Source organism: Metopolophium dirhodum, chromosome 3 (genome assembly GCF_019925205.1).
Source record: "Metopolophium dirhodum isolate CAU chromosome 3, ASM1992520v1, whole genome shotgun sequence".
NCBI lineage: Eukaryota > Metazoa > Arthropoda > Insecta > Hemiptera > Aphididae > Metopolophium > Metopolophium dirhodum.
In genome coordinates, this window is record NC_083562.1 from 33,861,304 (window position 1) to 33,879,675 (window position 18,372).

Below are 18,372 nucleotides of genomic sequence, written 5' to 3' on the forward strand. Positions count from 1 at the left end.
TTAATAATTATATTAATTATCGTTCAAACAACATTATTATAATAATATAATATAACGCGTGCACGGTGGTAAAATAGGTACATGGAAGGTCGGCAGACGATAATAATTAATAATTACGCAGGCAAACAATATTCGAATTTTATAACGTAGTGGTTCGCGTGTAATTATTAATATAACAAGTTGAAATCGGTGAAACGGAAGTTGTGTAGGTATACTTGTGTATAACATGTAAGACAATACCTAATTTAATACACGATTTCTGCAAATCGTGTCATGTATTATTACAAACATCCGTCCATAATCGACCATCTATAAATGGGTAAGTATTAATTTTGAAAATATTACATATGTGTTTCGAAGAAAAAATAAAATATATACCCACCAAATGTACCGCGGACGGTCCGAAAGTACTTAGTAATTACTAATTTGTGTTTTTCTACTCATTAGCGACATCGCTGCCAAACGTAAACTATATGGGTATAGTAGGTACCTAATATCAGGGCGAATGTAACTTCCTACACGAGAGTAGCAGGTACACAAAATACATACGTTAGTTCCTACACGATAGAAAAAGGTACATATGTAAGTTCCTACACGGTAAAAACCAGGTACGTATGTTAGTTCCTACACGGCGAAAAAGGTTAAATATGTATAATATATGAAATTAAAAAAAACAAGTATACCTATGATGATTAAAAAATATAATAAAGATCGTTGTAGAGCATTTTCACAAATAAATATAATATAATAATATGGTGATTAAAAAAATATAAAAAAATCGTATAATACGAAATTTTATATTTTATGAGGTTTATTTCTATAACTTAAAAACTTAACATAATCGAATTGATTAGTTTTGTTCGTTGTATAATCTGAAATTTGTTTATTTATAAAATCTTCTTTTTCGGTGTATTTTTAACTGATTTTTGGTTTTTCGTTACTAAGTGTGGTTCCTATTTTAATATATGTATTTACTTGAAACTGTTTGAGAATTTTAATAATTTTAAAAATATGTGGATGATGGTGATAAAAATTTGAGTTTTGCTTTAAATGAAGTATATTTGAGTGTATATTAGTTAGCTACGGCTGGACCGAGTAATATTATTAAAACGATACGTCTGTTGGTTCTGTGGCATAAATGAAAAAAATTCAGATTATACAACAAACAAAATTAATCAATACGATTATGTTAAATTTTTAAGTTATAGAAATAAACCTTATAAAATATAAAATTTTGCATTATGCGATTTTTATTATATTTTTTAATCATCATATATTTATTTTTTTAAATTCATATATACATATTTAACCTTTTCCGCCGTGTAGGAACTTGCATAATATGTACCTTTTTCCGCCGTGTAGGAACTAACATACGTACCTGGTCTTTACCTTGTAGGAACTTACATATGTCCGTGTAGGAACTAACGTATGTAATTGTTTACCTGCTACTCTCGTGTAGGAACTTACTATTCCCCAAATATTATACCTAGCATAATATTACGTTATAAAAATTCCTGGTTGGAAGCTATACGAGAAAATATCGGAAAAATCGTATCCGAGATTAAACCGATTAGACGAATCAAACAAATTCTGATGATTTAATAATAATAATAATAATAATAATCATTTGGCCATCCAGATAATCTCATTAATAAATACAATATATTATAATATCCAACCCAACACTGCAGACGATAATAATAATATCCTCTTATCGGTGAATTTGGAACATCTACTAATAAAAAATAAACACTTTTCATATTATTCATTTACAATAATAATATATGGTATATTCCGGGATACAGTGAAAAACGTTAAGTAATATTATATTTATGTATAAGGTAGTCATACGATTATATTATCATGTCCATTATACACAGAGCATAATATTATATTAATTAGAATACTACCTAATGGCTAATGTATTATGACAGTATAATAGCGACCATAAACAAGCCACAAGAAACCTACTGTGACCGTATGATAATAATATAGTAAACTAATAAACAATAACAATAATCGACTGTGATTCGACCACATCTATAGACTATACGCTACACGTGTTTACCTTATGTATATTGCACAACCCTATACAATTATACCCAGTTATAAGTAATCTACCAGCAATTCATAAATGATAATATTATAAAATTTATATTTTATAATAATAAAATATAAATAGTCCATAAAGTATTACCTGATCTATGTTCTTAGTAAAACCGATAAATATTTTAATTAAAAAAAAATTGTTCGATTTCGATCTGCATTTACACGTTATAGGTACAATAAGTAAATTTGATGTAGTTTGATTGACGGGAAAAGGAAGTCACCCAATGGCGGCACCCCGTGGCGTAATTTCTTAAAAGTATAGAATAACCCATCATCAACGATATAAAACTATAAACACTACATCAAAAAAAAATCAAAGGACTTTTGTGATATTAGATATTTATTGCGATGTATTTTTTCTAGTGAAACGAGAAATAATAGTATTTAGTATTTAAAAAAATAAGCCCCTCTCCACCGCCACTCGCATAATTTTACCGAATTTCTCTCCATACTCATTCCTGTATGACTATAATTGTAGCACTCCAAAACGTATAACCAGTAGATATTATTTAATATCATAAATTAATAACAGTTGAAAAAAATATGATTGGTGATCGCTATTTTTGTACATTGTCTTCTGCGTGCGCGGTCGGGACGGCACTGCCACCACGAGGTGAAAAAGAGCAAGAGCGAAAGAGCGATACAACAGTCTTGGCGAGGGAAGTGGTGGGCGGAGAAGGGTGCCGTGGGTGCAGTGAGGGTAGAAAAAAAGCACCGTCGCTAAGGTGAGGAAAAAAGGGATTCGATCAATTGACTCAAGGACGTTTGTGGCTGGTGTGACCCCCTTTTCCAGCCAGGCATTCATTTTAGACCAGACGACCCCGAGGCGTCTGTCAGGCGGGGGAGGCGGAGCGTGCGATCGTCGTGCGAGGATGCATTACACGAAGTGGTCAATCGTCTAATTTCGTCGAATGAAATGTGCATAATGTATTATATAATATTCACCGTTCGGATAATAATGATGATGGTAAATACGGTATCTACGGTATCTACGGTATCTACGGTATCTCAATAGTTTAAACCATCGCTGTCGTGGTCGACGCCACTGTCTCCGCCGTCCGGTTCTATTTCCGGACTTTTATCGTATCTTGGTGGATACATTTTGACACTTAATAATATAATATTTAAAAAATACTTCGGCTACACTTCGTCATTAATTTTCACCGGCCAATCACAACTAAAACATACAATTTTTCAACTATAATATTGAAATATAGTAAAATAATAAGACGTACGCTAATGATGAGTAGAAACTAAAAAACCGCGAATAATAATAATATATTTTTTTACCTAATTAGTATATACGTAAAATATGGTATATTTGGTTCTCACACACCGGCGAGACTAAATAACTAATAAGTTTGTGGAAAACTCGACCGTTGTTGTTCAGTATTTGCTAAAATACATGTTACATAATATGTATAGAGAGATTCACCAATCATGATCACCCCCAGTTTTTCATTTAATAATCAATTTATTCAATTTATGATTTTTGGAATTCTTGAATATATTTTTAATTTATAATAATTTCAAATTCTTGAGATTTTTTTTGTTTTACTTAAGAAGTGCCATGTGACGTTACACACTTTTGTTTTTCAAATTAGAGCCCAGCTTTTTTACTGTAAGTTATTCAGTAAATAATTTTTTCGAAAACTGAATTTATCAGGTAAAATGTTAACACTAATGATAATTTATAGTCTTTAAAAATTGTTTATAAAAATATAAAATATATCTAGTATTGGATACTATTTATATACGACATTAACAAAATTAAATAACTAAAAAACAGCTATATAGTTTGCATTTTATTTTAATCCGTCAACATTTTCAGAAAAATCATCAACTAAATAATTTCCAGTGGAAAAGAAAGGTTATAATTTGTAAAATATCGAAGTTAGTATCTAGTGTACTAAAAAAAAAAAATTCAAGAATTTGAAAATATGGTGTTTAATAGTACCTAGATGTTCCAAATTCACCAATAAGATTCACCTATGTACCTATATTAAAAAAATTTAAAAAAATTGATTTTGAATAAATTTATTATTAAAGGAAAAAAGGGGTGAACATGCTTGGTGAAATTGCAAATCACGTTGTATATATATATTAACCTGTATGGCTGTACATTTATAATCGTATATGACTATCGATGATTTACCATTCATTATAAATAAAACGATTGTGTCATTGAAGATTAAAACTACATTGCTTGTTATTGTTCCAGTCACGGTTAAATAAAAGTTGATGTCACTAAAAAAAGTATATGTTTATACGTATATCTATTTCACCTGGCTTATAGGTACTCATATAATAATAATAATAATATTACGGTGGGGGGGGGGGGGAGTGGCCAAGCGGATTAAGGCGTCGTTTCGGAAAAAAATCTGCCAAACCAAAACACACGTGTTTAAACTTACAGTACCCTCCCCCACGGTAAAAACCACCCAATGGCCTAAGTTGCCGCGGGTTAATTAATAAAAAATAATATTACGATTTGTTTGTAATAAAATTTACTATAAATCTTATGACCAATCATATTATTGTTATCTGAACGCACGACAGCGGTGTACCTAAAATGCCTATTCAGAACGCCGTGTTACAATAATATTTTATAATAATTAAAATTGTTTAAACATTAAAATTACTATTGGCGTTAGATAATTAGACACCCATTTTAAATACGAACGACTAATAAACGTATATTGTTCATATGTTTTTGGGAACTCATAACAGGATCCATGAAATGTGTATCCTATCGCGCTGATTTAACATAATATTACAGTCACCAAAAGCGATAGGTGGGTGGTAGTCGGTGTTATCGGGGACCTGGCACCCATTAGGGCATTAGGCATTAACTATTATTTTAGTAGTTCTTCTATTCTATGCAGTTCTTTTTTTTATTCTATGCAGTTCTTAGTTAGAGAACACAATACAACTTAAACATACAACAGTACACATTGTTAGTAAGTTAAACTAATTTTATTTTTGATAATGATAAATAAATGGTTATTTTTGAGTGATTTAAAGAAAAAGTTAAATTGGAAAGGGTCTGAGAGGGTATGGTGTGGTGGTTTAAGGATGGATTATTAATTATTATTTGTTACCATGAGAGAAAAAATTGACTTTGGTACCATATAGTAGATTTTAATATACAATATATTATAATATGTACATATAATATATAAATAGTAATTAATAATTCATTTTCACAATAGTTTTAAATATCTTTGGAGTTAAAAGAGCACAAATATCTGTGATTTAAATGTAAAATAATGTATTAATACACATGTATAGATATAACACATGAATTCAAATTTTAGTTTATCATATTTAAAAAAATAACATGAAACAATCTGAACTTCAACAAATTTTTATTTTTTTATTTTTGTACCTGGATGGTTTGAATAAATTCCTTAGTCACCGTATATTTAGGTATAATGTTCAACCTAGTTTTCATACACTTGATAAAGGTTAGTAAGTAATACAATGTATCAGTCAAATATGGCAAAAAATTATATCAATTAATTTATTCAAAACCTTTGTGAATAATTTGGACCAGGCCCATTAGGATTAACTTGAGAGTACATCATTTGTTGGTGTTGAGGCACATGATGGAAGTCTTGTTGGTGCTGTTGTTGTGGTTGTTGTTGGTGCTGTTGTTGTGGTTGTTGGTGCTGTTGTTGTGGTTGCTGTTGCTGTTGTTGAGGGTGTTGGGGTTGCTGCTGCTGTTGTTGTGGTTGTTGTTGCTGCTGCTGTGGATGTTGAGATTGTTGTTGCTGCACTTGTTGTTGTTGCTGCTGCTGTTGTTGTACTTGTTGTTGTTGTAGTTGTTGTTGCTGCTGCTGTTGTTGCTGCTGCTGCTGCTGCTGCTGTTGTTGTTGTTGTTGTTGCTGCTGCTGCTGCTGCTGTTGCTGCTGTTGTTGAACAGTAGGTGGCATCACTGTCCCTGGGTTGACACTCGGATGTTGACCAAGTCCATTCATGCGCATACGTTTTTGATTAGCAGCATGTTGTTGCTGATGACTATGATGACTGCCCGACTGATCAGAATGTGCACCCTTATTATTACAATTTAATTATACAGTAAAATGATATAATATATTAAACATTGATACTTAATAAACTTCGCTAAATGATTTTTAAAAAACAGCCCCCTAGATACTTTTTATACAATTGAGTATTTTTAACTACCAATAAGAAACTTAAATATGTCTAGGATCCCAACAGTTTCAAATTATTTTATATATTAAAAATAATAATTTATTATGAATAATTTCTAATAAATTACTAATATTAAATAGAGAAGTTATGATAAACAACTAGAATTGTAATACCGCTGAACCTCTTCTATCTGATTGATTAGATAGTAAAAATGTTATAGTTAAATATGAAGTATTTAATAAAATAAAAATGTAATATGAAATATTTAATATTTTAGTATAAGTTTTAAATTTGGGAATTATTTGATTTATTTAATCTGATTTTAGTAATAATTAATTCATAACCCATTCAAATTTTTAATCATATTAATATCTATATAGATATTAAATACTTTAACTAAAGAACACTAGATACCATAATTTTTTTAAATGTAGTTTCAATAAAACAATGTAAAACAACCAATAATACTACAGAAAAAATACTCGAGAATAAAAGATAATAATATGTACATTTAATAGCATAATACTATACTATACTTTAAATATTTAAAAATAAAATGTGTCTACATAATTCTTATAATAGTATTTTTTATAAAAATCAAATATATGATCCATCACAACTAGAAAAATATTTGAAGAATTAGTAAATAATTATACCAATACCGCATACCAATAAATATAAAATAATCAATATATACTACACACAATGTTACCAAAAATAACTGTATAAGCATAAATCTATTATAAGACATTGTAAATCTAGTAAGTAAAGTACCTAATTGCATGTAATAAATGTAACAATTTAAAACCCAATATTATTAAAAACTTAATTCTGAATGTGTATTACCTCTAGCGTAGTGTGACTTAAGCCATGCCAATTGTGCAAACTATTAACATAAGCGTTGTTGGTTAAGCTATTACGATGGTCCTGGGTAATACTGTCAATTCTAGGCGTGATACTATTGTTCTTATTATAAACGCGAGTGTTAGAACTATCGATTAAGTAACGTCCACGGTCATATGCAAAAATCTAGCAAAATAATTTAAGTCATAAAATTATTGAAGAGCATGCAGTTAATATTATATATTAATATGATGATTTATAAATATGTATTTGTTAAAAGAAGTATAGTTTGTAAAGCAATAGAAAAATCAAAGAACAAATTTATACAAGTAAAAACCATGAAATTGAAAAAATTATAATCATACATAATGTGTATACAATGGTTGAATCTTGACTTAAGTATCTATTTCAAATTTAAATTTAATTATTTTCTTAAAAAATTGTGGTACTTGATAGTTATAGTGGTGATTTATCAGAATAATATTACAAAAGTATTAGATACTTTTTTTAAAACTATTTCATGGTCTTTTAAATTAATTGGGAATCACACTTTTAAAATTATTTTTTAATCTCACACAAGTAACATAGAAAACTAACACATATTAAACCAATAAATGTTATTAAGAAGGAGCATCAGTAGTCTTCTATATTCCACATCAGCAGTCCACATTAGGAATTTGGAAAGGCCCAAATATTATTTTTTTTTTAATTACTTGCAGGCCGCATGCAGTAAATAATTAAAAGGCGTAATTATTTTTCCCTATGACCCGGTGTAAAGATTCCTAGTTTCTAGTTACATTTTGAATGATAATAATTAAGTTATAAAATTTAAAAATATTATTTTAATATAAGTATTTTATTTTATTTACTCGAGAGTAGAATGTTGGAAATTTAGTTTAAGCACAGGTTGTGTTGTGGTGACCGCTAGTCTATAAGTAGTAAGTAACTGCTCTCTGTACTTCACTTTTTGTAAATACGTTTAAAATATTATTTTGTAGTACAGTAGCACATTTATCGCACTCCTAGAACAAGACTGCCACAACTCAAAATTCATGAATTTTGAGTTATGACTACTTTTGGATAGAGAAAAATAAGCTCTATTAAATGCAAGAACGCCACATTCAATATCATTTTTCATTTAGCCACTATAGAGATGTGTCAGTATTGAATTATTTAAATATTGGTTAATTTTCAATGCAAGAGAGCCATGTTTACTTTATGGCAGTATACTTATTTTTATTTATCCAAATTATCACTGAAGTCAAAATTCAAGACTGCCTTATTTCGACTTATGGCGTTCTTGTACTAAATAAAAACTAATTATCATGTAATATGTTGAGTGCAAAACAGCAATATTTAGAGTTGTGGCAGTATTGCATTTTATAATTTATAATTGCATTTTTTCATGGCTTAAATTCATTACTGCCATATTTTAATAAGTGGCCATCTAAAAATCAATTTCTGTATGCAATACAGTCGCATCTCAAAATATGGCAGTCTTGCATTTACTTAAAAAATTGTAAATGGCCACAAGTCTAAATTTTTGGGTTTAAGAATGAATTTCAAAATATTTGAAAAATTAATATTGTAAAGTATGATTGTAAGTATTTAAGTTTAGCGGACTAGATAACAAAGATAAAATTACTTTGTAATGCGTATATAGATACCCCCCTCTTTTTACTGCAAATGTATTAGCGGATGACTTTCTTGGAAGTGTAGATATATCTAAATCAAAATTCTAATAAATATTTATTTTAAGGATAATAATCCTTAAAAATTGTTTTACAAAAATATAAGCCATATTATGTAATATTAGATGTAGTAATTATTATACTTAGATTATATGTACAAATTATTTATGTTGATCAATTAATAGTAATAACTAATTATTAATACTTTCAAACTACTTGTTGGAATTTTTATTTAAATACATCAAAATTCTAAAAAAAATATCTGCTAAATATTTAAAAGTAAAAATGGGAGGTTTATATTTGAAAAACAGAAGTTTATATTGTAACAGGTTCATGTTCACTTTAGTAGTACAACAAATCTTAAGTACCCGAAAATATAGTCTTCAAGTATATTTACTAACTAAACATATCCAAAATCATAATTTGAAGATAAGCATAAACTAAGCATAAAAAATAGGTTCGAGCATTCTTAAAAAATCACCCTGAATAACTTTTTTTTTTTTAGATGGAGAGGATAATAGGTAAAACGTACAAGTATTTCCCTCCCACCACAAACATCATCAAATCACCCTACTATTGTGGTATACCAACTATATAAATACGTTTTAAAACAAAACTTTGTCTTACTAATACGTTTTTTCAAAAAAATGACTTAAATACTTAAAATAAATTAAAAATCTATAGTCTAATAACAAACCACAGATCACATTGCACTAACATTGTTTTTATTATAAAAGTATTAATTATAATGTTTTGTTGTAATAAAAATTAGTGAAGTACAGAAAGCAATTTAACTATACTACAAACTACATGCGTGTAAGATAGTGCCAATCCATTTCACTGTTACATTCCATAACTCCCAAGATTATGTGACACTCGTATTTGTTGTTATCATTTAACATAATATACATCGCATAGTCCAAATTATGTATAACTTAATCGATAGCTACAGTATTGTTATTTTTAATGTTGGAGATAAATCTATGTTCTTTTCTTGCAATTTTTAAAAATATTTTTAGTTAATACCTTAATAGTAGATAATGACTTAATCTGTAATTTGTTTTTGTACTCCAAATAACGCAGTATTTATTACTTTTTATTTTATTATTTTACAGAATTCTACTTTTTTTAATTTAATAAAAATAATTTGTACATTTCTAGTTTGATTGTGTAGTTTAGTTGATAGGTATCACAGTAAGATAGCTTTTAAAAAAAAAAATTACAGTAAAAAGTTTGAAAGTTTTGAAGATACATCAGTAAATGTGCGTTAAGTTTGGTTTGTTTATAAAAAAGTTGAATTGCCCACAATTAAAATAGTTAGAACCACCATTTAAAGACGTTTTTTAAAACTTACGGTATACTGTATTATATGACACCAGCCGGTAACTTTTTCACAGGCAACATTGAATATGTAAGTCGAGGACAACAAATATATGTAGAACATTCTCTTAAGAATTATAAGTTATAACAGCGAAGTACAGTTTCAACATTTTTAAAATGTAATTAAAACGTTTATCCTTGGAAAATATTTTCCAGTTTAACTACTTAATATTATATCAAAACACCCAAATATTATTCATTTTGTTCTACTTAGATTTACAGTGTGAATTATTGTTATTTTAAATATTTCATGTGAGAGGTAAATTAATTAAATATTTGTGTGGCTTTTAACTAATATATTAATATACTTTAATTTCCAAATATTACAAATTGCATTATTTTCGGAATGGAATATTACGACTATTAAAATACTTCTTAAATGCTTATTGTAACTATGGTTTGTTACAAAAACATTAAATAAAAATGTACTATTATTCATAAAAAAAATAATAAAACATACATTTGTAGCTTGCTGTCGTTTGTCTTTGTCATCTTGATCATCATCAGTTAAAAACTCTCGTTTAGGATATGGTATTGGGCATCCAGCAAAAACACTAAGAAAAACAACATAAGTAGAATACATTTTTAGTTAATTTTCATAAAAATAAATAATTAAATACTCTGAAGTGGGCGTGGGATCTTCTTGAAAATATGAATCTTGTTTAGCCTGTTCTGAAGTAATTCTTTTGTTTGGATCCATCAGTAATAATTTTTGTAACTAAAACAAAATCAACATGGAAACATTATTTTATTTGGTAATGATTATGAACTAAGATATAATGGACTGGAAACGACATGGTGGACGGGTGACGGCCCGCAAAAGGTTCCTCTCTTAACATCAACATTGTTCATTGAATGTTTTTAGCACTACCTGTGGTTTTGTTTGGTGTCACATTTTGTATCTTAGTCCGTGTTTTATACGGATGTCATTGTAAACTTTCAATAACCATTGCAACCCCCCACATTTGCCTCTTGTACATACTTTCGAGGCCACAGATAAGCAGCTCGTTTCATTATAGTTTCGTGGGAATGATAAAGTTTATAATATATCATATTTTTTACTTACCAAATGAAATGCTTTACTATCTGGTTTTATTTTATGCCGGTCCATATATTTCACCAGGGAACAATTTGAATAGCTAAAATAGTTTAAAATTACAAGTTAACTAATATGACTTATACTTGTTAAATTTAAACATAACTATATTTTTTTTTTAATTATTAATAACTTATATAGTTACTTTGATCGTTTGAAATCTTTCATTAAAGTTTGATGTTCTGGCATCTTCTTTATGTCTTCCCAATCTTTCTCTTGAGGAAAGCCCATTACATTAAAAATTCTAAAACACAGCATAGGTATACATGTTGAGATGGTATAATATTTGTAGTATCGAATATACTTCTAATGTAAAAATGGCATAGAACTTTATGATATAAACGAGGATAATAATTAAAACACTATTAAAAACTTGTTAAAAACTGTTGTGCTCAGTGTTGAAAAACATTGTAAATTAATTTAATTTTCTAATATTTTTTAAACTGTTTCATAATAATTCATAAAATTATAATATAAATGTAATATTTACCATAATACTGTCAATAATTTATTATGTACTTTTTTCAGATGATTTTTATACAAATTTGTAAATATTTATGACAAAATTGTAGCATTTTTCTAATAAAGAATTATAAAAATAACTCTTCACAGAAATACACAATTTTATGCAATTTACGAAATATAATATGTATAGTTAATATCATTGAATATAATCTTAATGTGTACTACAAACTGCAAATTAATGAAAATATTATGAAAATCTGTCTACGGAAATTGAAAATTGTTTCTTTGATAAAATACAGTGCATTTGTCTGGTGGAATTTTCTAATCAAATGTTATTGTGTAGATTGAAATGTCAATAATAAGTTATAAATAAATTATGAAAGTTAACTGGTCAATGAATGAATCAAATATAATCACGATCATAAAAATAAGAACTTAGTTAACGTTCATTTCTTTAAAATTGAACATGTTTATATGCATTACACACAAAATGAATATGTTCATACGAGTATGTTATTTACCATCAGTGAACCTAACTATAATATACATGTCTTCAATTGAATAGTTTTAAACTTTTAACTTACCTATCTAATTGATCATGATGGTAAGGATTACTTGTTTTGATATCTTCTTGGCGACAATGAAAAATGGGCTCAGATGTTAGTAATTCAGCAAATATACAACCAATTGCCCAAATATCTAAATTATATTTAACGAATAAAATTATTAATAGTAATACACTATGATTAATAGAGAATATAATATTATATTGAAAATATTAGCTATTGGTTTATTTGATTAATAATTGATATTGATAATGTCAGTATTTTAATAAAAATATTTTTTTTCAAAGCTTAAAAATAAAAATAATAATTTAATTTTGATAAAAAACAGAAAGAAATGTAAGAACTCGTAATAATAAAACTAAGGAATTTATGCAAAAATATAATGTCAATTCAAAGTATATTATTTATACAGTTGTTTTAATTTTAAGAAAATTGTATAATTTAAAATATAGTTACCTATAGCTTTTGTGTAATGTCTTGCACCTAATAGAAGCTCAGGAGCACGATACCAAAAAGTAACTACAACTGGATCAAGATCAGCAAGTGGTTTTAAGGGGGCGTTGAAAAGTCGAGCAAACCCCATGTCAGCTATTTTTACACGTCCTCTTTCAGGGCCTTCACCCATTACTAAAATATTGGCTGGTTTCTAAAAATTTAAATAATTAATAAAAGTTTGAAAATAAGTTAAAAATATATTTACCAAATCTCTATGTAAAACCCAATTTGAATGTAAATAATGTATTCCATCAAGGATTTGAAACAGTAAAGATTTAACCATTCCTTTTGGAACCATTACTGGTTTTTTATTTGCTTTTGCTGCTCTATGAAACTTAATTATATGCTAAAACACAATAGAATGCAATTCATTTTAATTAAATATACTGTTAAAATATTACTGAATACAGTTGATATATTCAAAAAATATAATTTAATAATTTATTAATATCTGTAAAATATGTTTTTCCAAAAATACTTTCTATAAAATGTAACATTTTATGTTTATATTGAATAATATCAAAGTCTGTTAATGTAAATATTTTTCAGATATTTAGTTTTTTTTATGGTTATGTATCTTTAAAATGTTTTCTTACATACTTAAATGAATTTATATTTTTTGTTACGCATTTACTATATTATTGTTATAAATAATACACTTTCATCGATGATAATTTTTTTTTATATTTAAAAGTGGTCAAGTGGGGTAAATGAAAATAGGGGCAATGGAAATGATATTAATTTTTAATCGATGAGTGATAATAACATATATACAACATAAAAATTAAATTAAATTCTTATATTTGTATTTTAAAATGGACAAACAGTTCTACATTTTAAAATACTCATAACTTGCTAAAAAATTAAAATCTAAAAAAAAAATGCTGAGGTTAGCTACATAATATTTGTATTCCTAAATTTTATAATAGATCAATTCGCTCCAATATTAATTATAACAGAGTTAAATTGATTATTCAGAACGTAAAATTTGCCATGTTACGCATTTGTAAAACAGAGACAACGCATGCGGATATACTGTCCTTTTAACTATTTTTGTCAACTACTACTATTTATCAACGATTTATCGTTTATAAACAATAAAGATTTAAACACAAATTAATTTCCATACTTAATGTGTGAACCATACAAAAGAAATAATAAAAATAAATTATAATTTATAATATTTTCATATGTACTATTTTATAATTGTAATGATTCTTACCCAAAGATCGTGTTCTGCATAATCAAAGAGCAGCCAAACTTTTCTATCATTGTGTGACAAGAATACTCTAATTAGATTTATCACATTTGGATGTTTCAATTCACGTAACAACTAGAATAAAAAAATTTATTGGATTATTTAACTTATAACAGATCGTAAAATAAAAATATAAATACAAACAGCAATTTCACGACAGGCTGACATTGATAATCCAGTACCTTCAATTTGCTTCAAAGCAAAGTCTTTACTGTTATCCCTAAAAAAGTTAGCATATTCAATAACTTTTTAAGACAATCCGAATAAAAAAATAACAAGTTATTTTAGAATTCCAAAATACTTCTTCTGATATATAGACTATCAATCTAATAGTATTTATTTACCTAATACTATATAACAAAAATTCCCATACTATACCTACCATTATACTTGAATATTTTAAAGTCAATAGTCAATAATTGAATTACTTTTTATTTTTGAGGCTAACAGATGTTAACATTAAAATCACAAATAATAATTTGTACCACCATCAGTGATAAGTTAAGTATATAAATCACTTAGTAGATATTAAATATTAAAATAATAAATTAAATTGTCGCAGATTGTAACCTAGATTTCAATAACTGTCAATGGAGGTTTAAAATAAATAAACAGATACAAACCATATCATGTATCTCTTGAGTAAAATATATTTAGTATTTGATATTAATAATCAAAATAATAATATTTATTGAGGTTCTGTGATGTCGACCTTTCATAATAGTGAAACTATGTTCAAACCATATAATAGTTTAGGTATTCAACATTTACATAATATGTCACGTACCCATCTTTTCTTCTGGCCTTGTAGACATGACCATAGGTACCTCTTCCAACTTTACACCCTTCGTATTCAAACAGCTCTTCCACTTTAGCTCTTTCATTGCCCGTTTTAATTTTGAACTCGTAATCCATTGAACTACAATCTTTCAATGAACCGAAACACAATGTTTATGTCAAGACACATTCGTAACACAAATTATTTAGCGGTCCACCTACAACATAAACATTAGGTTGTGCTTAACTACATATTAAAATTATGTTTAAGACATAAAAGTTTAATTATTTATTTTTTCCAAAAATGATTTAAACACACCTACACAGAACTCACATAACTGTTGCAACGGTGGCAAGAACGCACTATCGAGTATTGAGTCAATAGTTAGTGGAGCAGTGGAAGTTTCGTGGCAGTTTTCAATTCAATTAGAAAACGACCACAGCATTACAATTTATAATATTATATAGGTACCAAGTTCATAATATTCATTAATGGTGAATATAATATTCTCTTTTAAATTTGAAGACTTTAAAGTTTTAACAACAATGAAACGTAAACAAACATTATGCTGATAACAGGGACCGGATTAGTGTAGCCAACGTGACGAACTCAACAATGTCTAATTTCAAAAGATCGTAAAAAATTAATTCGACTGTCCTGGGGTTATACATTTTTTTTTTTTTTGATAAATTAAGTCTTACTTAATATGCGGACATTTGTATGAAATTTTCAAATCTTAGATAAATGCCGTGCTTACCCAACTTACTTTAGGGCAAACGTTGAGGTGCGTCCCCTACATGAACAATTACAATTTAAAATTTCAGATCAACAGACTTTTGTCGTATTTGAGAAGTATAATAATCCTCTGTGACATGTAGCCATAAATATAAGTATAGGCACCTATAAAAATGGGAATTACCCGTTAGTGTCAAAAAAAAAATTAATTCGTTTTGATTTAGACTGTAATCGCCGAAATAATGTTTCGCCGAAATAAAGAAGGTATGTTTTTTGAAACGGTCGATTTGCGCCAAATTTACCTGTATAAACATTTTACACTAGGTTTAATTATTATATGTTAACGTACGTTATAACACTTGTAAATTGTAACTCATAAAAGTCCCCCCCCACACACACACACTGCAAAATGACACAATTTTACCGCCACCGCCAAGACAAAAGAATTTTACCACCACCGCTGCAGTGTGTGGCGTCCTCAATAAAGTTATTTTTATAAGCCAATTGATTTAAAAGTTCTGTATAAGTCTCAACGAATGAAAAAAAAAACTTAATATCATGTATATTCATATTATTATCATATTGTATTCGTGTTATACACGTGCTACAGAAATTTATTACATTTTCCACTATCGACAAAGGTCGAACCACCTACTTTTTCAGTTATGCCTATAATTAATATCTATATTATTGTTGTACGACCGTCAAAACTCACATATACCGTCAAAAAGTGATTTCCTAGTACAAAAGGTAAGTACCGAATTGTATTCGGATCAGGATATCACAACTCGAGTCAACATCATAGTTATGTAGAAAATATGATATCGGTACATGCACGTTACACGGGGGTTTAATAATGGTTCAAACCTAAACCTGAAAGTCTTCAAACAATATTATTTTTCGACATTCAGCTATATTATATTGCACGAAAATTATACTATTATTTTTTACCCGTGTAAAATTCAATTTTGAATTTTTTTAAATATTATTTTGTATTAACTATTCGACTATATATTGACGTCCACACGTTCTACACAGTACATATTATATTATTATTATTTACAATTTCATTCTTGTATTGGTTTTGGTCGTTTATGTCGTGTCCGCCGGTGTAATGCGTTAGGTATTATATTATGATTTATTCAGCAGTTTTCGTCGCCTTTAGTGTTTGATGGCTTAAATTGGAACATAATATTATAATATCCGTGTAGCGTTTATACTGCAGGTCCGCGGTCATTATACTTTGTATAATCGACTAATGAGTTTATTTTATTTAAAATATATATTTTAACGATTTTTTTAGTCGTTAAATCTGTAACAATTGATTAAAAAAAAAAAAAGATATTTTTTTTGTTCAAAACAAAATAATATGTTTATTAATTATTTTTATGAATAACAATTTTCAAAGAATTTGCACATTGGCTAAAAAAAAATAGAAATTTACAATAATATATGAACATTTAAATAATTTGAAATAGTTTAAAGAAATTTAAAAAAAAAAAAAATACGACGGACAGGATAGACACAATAAACAAGGGGGGGAGAATGCGAGATGGCGATTGGTGCTGAAATGCAGTGTTGCTGGCCACTGGTCACCTCTGCACGTTCTCCGACCTGTCCCGCGGGTTGACGAGTTTCGCTGGCGCGTTTGCTCGGCCGCTTGACGACCTTGCCCAGCCGGCGAGGCCGGACCGAGAAGGCCACGGGAGCGGCTACGGTTGACGGCGACGGACGGCGGCTAAAGCGCGATGTCGTGCGCGTCGACGGCGCGACGACTCGGCCGACGGACGGCGAAGACCAAGACGCGGAGCGAGCGTAGTGAGATTTTGTGCTGCGGAACCGGTGGGGACGAGCGAAACGGCCAATGTGGGATTACCACCGGGCGAAAATGCGAGAGTCAGCGGACTACAGCGCGATCCTTGACTCTCGGTAATTTTCGCCCTGGCGTTGTCCCTTCGGCCGCGTCTTCGTTCCGCCGCCGCGGTGAAGTCGCGCACCGCCAGACTCTGTGAAACAGTTAAGTTTCCGCGAGTCCGGCGCCGCTGACGTCCCCGTGTTCCTAACACGCAAATCTCCATACCACTCACCCCGTGCCGAAGTCTCCGCCGCCGTCGTCGTACCGAGTCGAAATCGCCGTCGTACCGAGTCGGGGCGGAATCGTTGCCCGCGACGGTACCTCTACCATATAGCCGCCGTGTCGTCGCCGTCTTCCGTCGCCGCCGCTCCGCGTGACCGTAACTGCAGCCGGGCGCTCGCCGAGCCGCCAGAGGGTCTCGCGCGTCAACGACGACCGAGCGCGCTACGCCAGCGGAACCCGTCGCGCCGCGGGTGGTCGGAGAACGTGCGCGGGTGACTTACCGCCGCGCACCGTCCGTGCTCTTTCTCGCATCCTCCCCCCCATTCCGTCGCCGTCGTCCTGTCCGTCGTCTTCAGCCCAGAGGCGAGCTGCGGACGGCTTCTCATCGGCGACAGCACAGACCGCGGAAAAAGCGTCTGACGCCTCTCCACCTCGTACGACGATCGCAGTTTCCGGGTGTGCCGCCGCCGGGTATCCAGCCGTCCGAACAGCTATACCCCTGGCCGGCTCGATGTTCTCATCATCCGACACGTCGTCTGTTCGCAAAACGTCGTCGAGCGGACCGCCCTCGGGAGTCGGAGTGGGATCGACAGGCCCCGACCCCGAGGACGGCGCGTCCCCACACGACGACGACGCACAAATGTTCGCCAGCAAAACGGAACGGGGTCCTCTTCCGCTTCCAAAGTTTTCGAAACACCTCGACGTCTTCGTCACACTCCTT

The 18,372-nt window shown here is 30.3% G+C and overlaps 1 protein-coding gene across 7 annotated transcripts; it reads right to left on the minus strand.

Moving 5' to 3' along the window:
* Positions 1-5,460: 5,460 nt before the first annotated feature.
* On the minus strand, positions 5,461-15,384 carry LOC132941237 (cyclin-dependent kinase 8). 7 transcript variants are annotated; one of them, XM_061009190.1, is made up of 13 exons: positions 15,173-15,384; positions 14,849-15,056; positions 14,206-14,281; positions 14,026-14,136; positions 13,009-13,149; positions 12,765-12,954; positions 12,327-12,441; positions 11,423-11,521; positions 11,248-11,320; positions 10,802-10,899; positions 10,642-10,735; positions 7,114-7,296; positions 5,461-6,164 (listed from the first exon to the last, which is right to left on the minus strand). In XM_061009190.1, exons 2-13 carry the CDS (start codon positions 14,974-14,976, stop codon positions 5,637-5,639), a joined length of 1,836 nt encoding a protein of 611 aa, XP_060865173.1. In that variant the 5' UTR covers positions 14,977-15,056; positions 15,173-15,384; the 3' UTR covers positions 5,461-5,636. The 7 variants fall into 7 exon arrangements, with proteins under 7 accessions (XP_060865173.1, XP_060865174.1, XP_060865175.1 ...); XM_061009191.1 differs by having other exon boundaries at positions 15,162-15,384; XM_061009192.1 differs by having other exon boundaries at positions 14,206-14,272; positions 15,158-15,384.
* Positions 15,385-18,372: the final 2,988 nt, after the last annotated feature.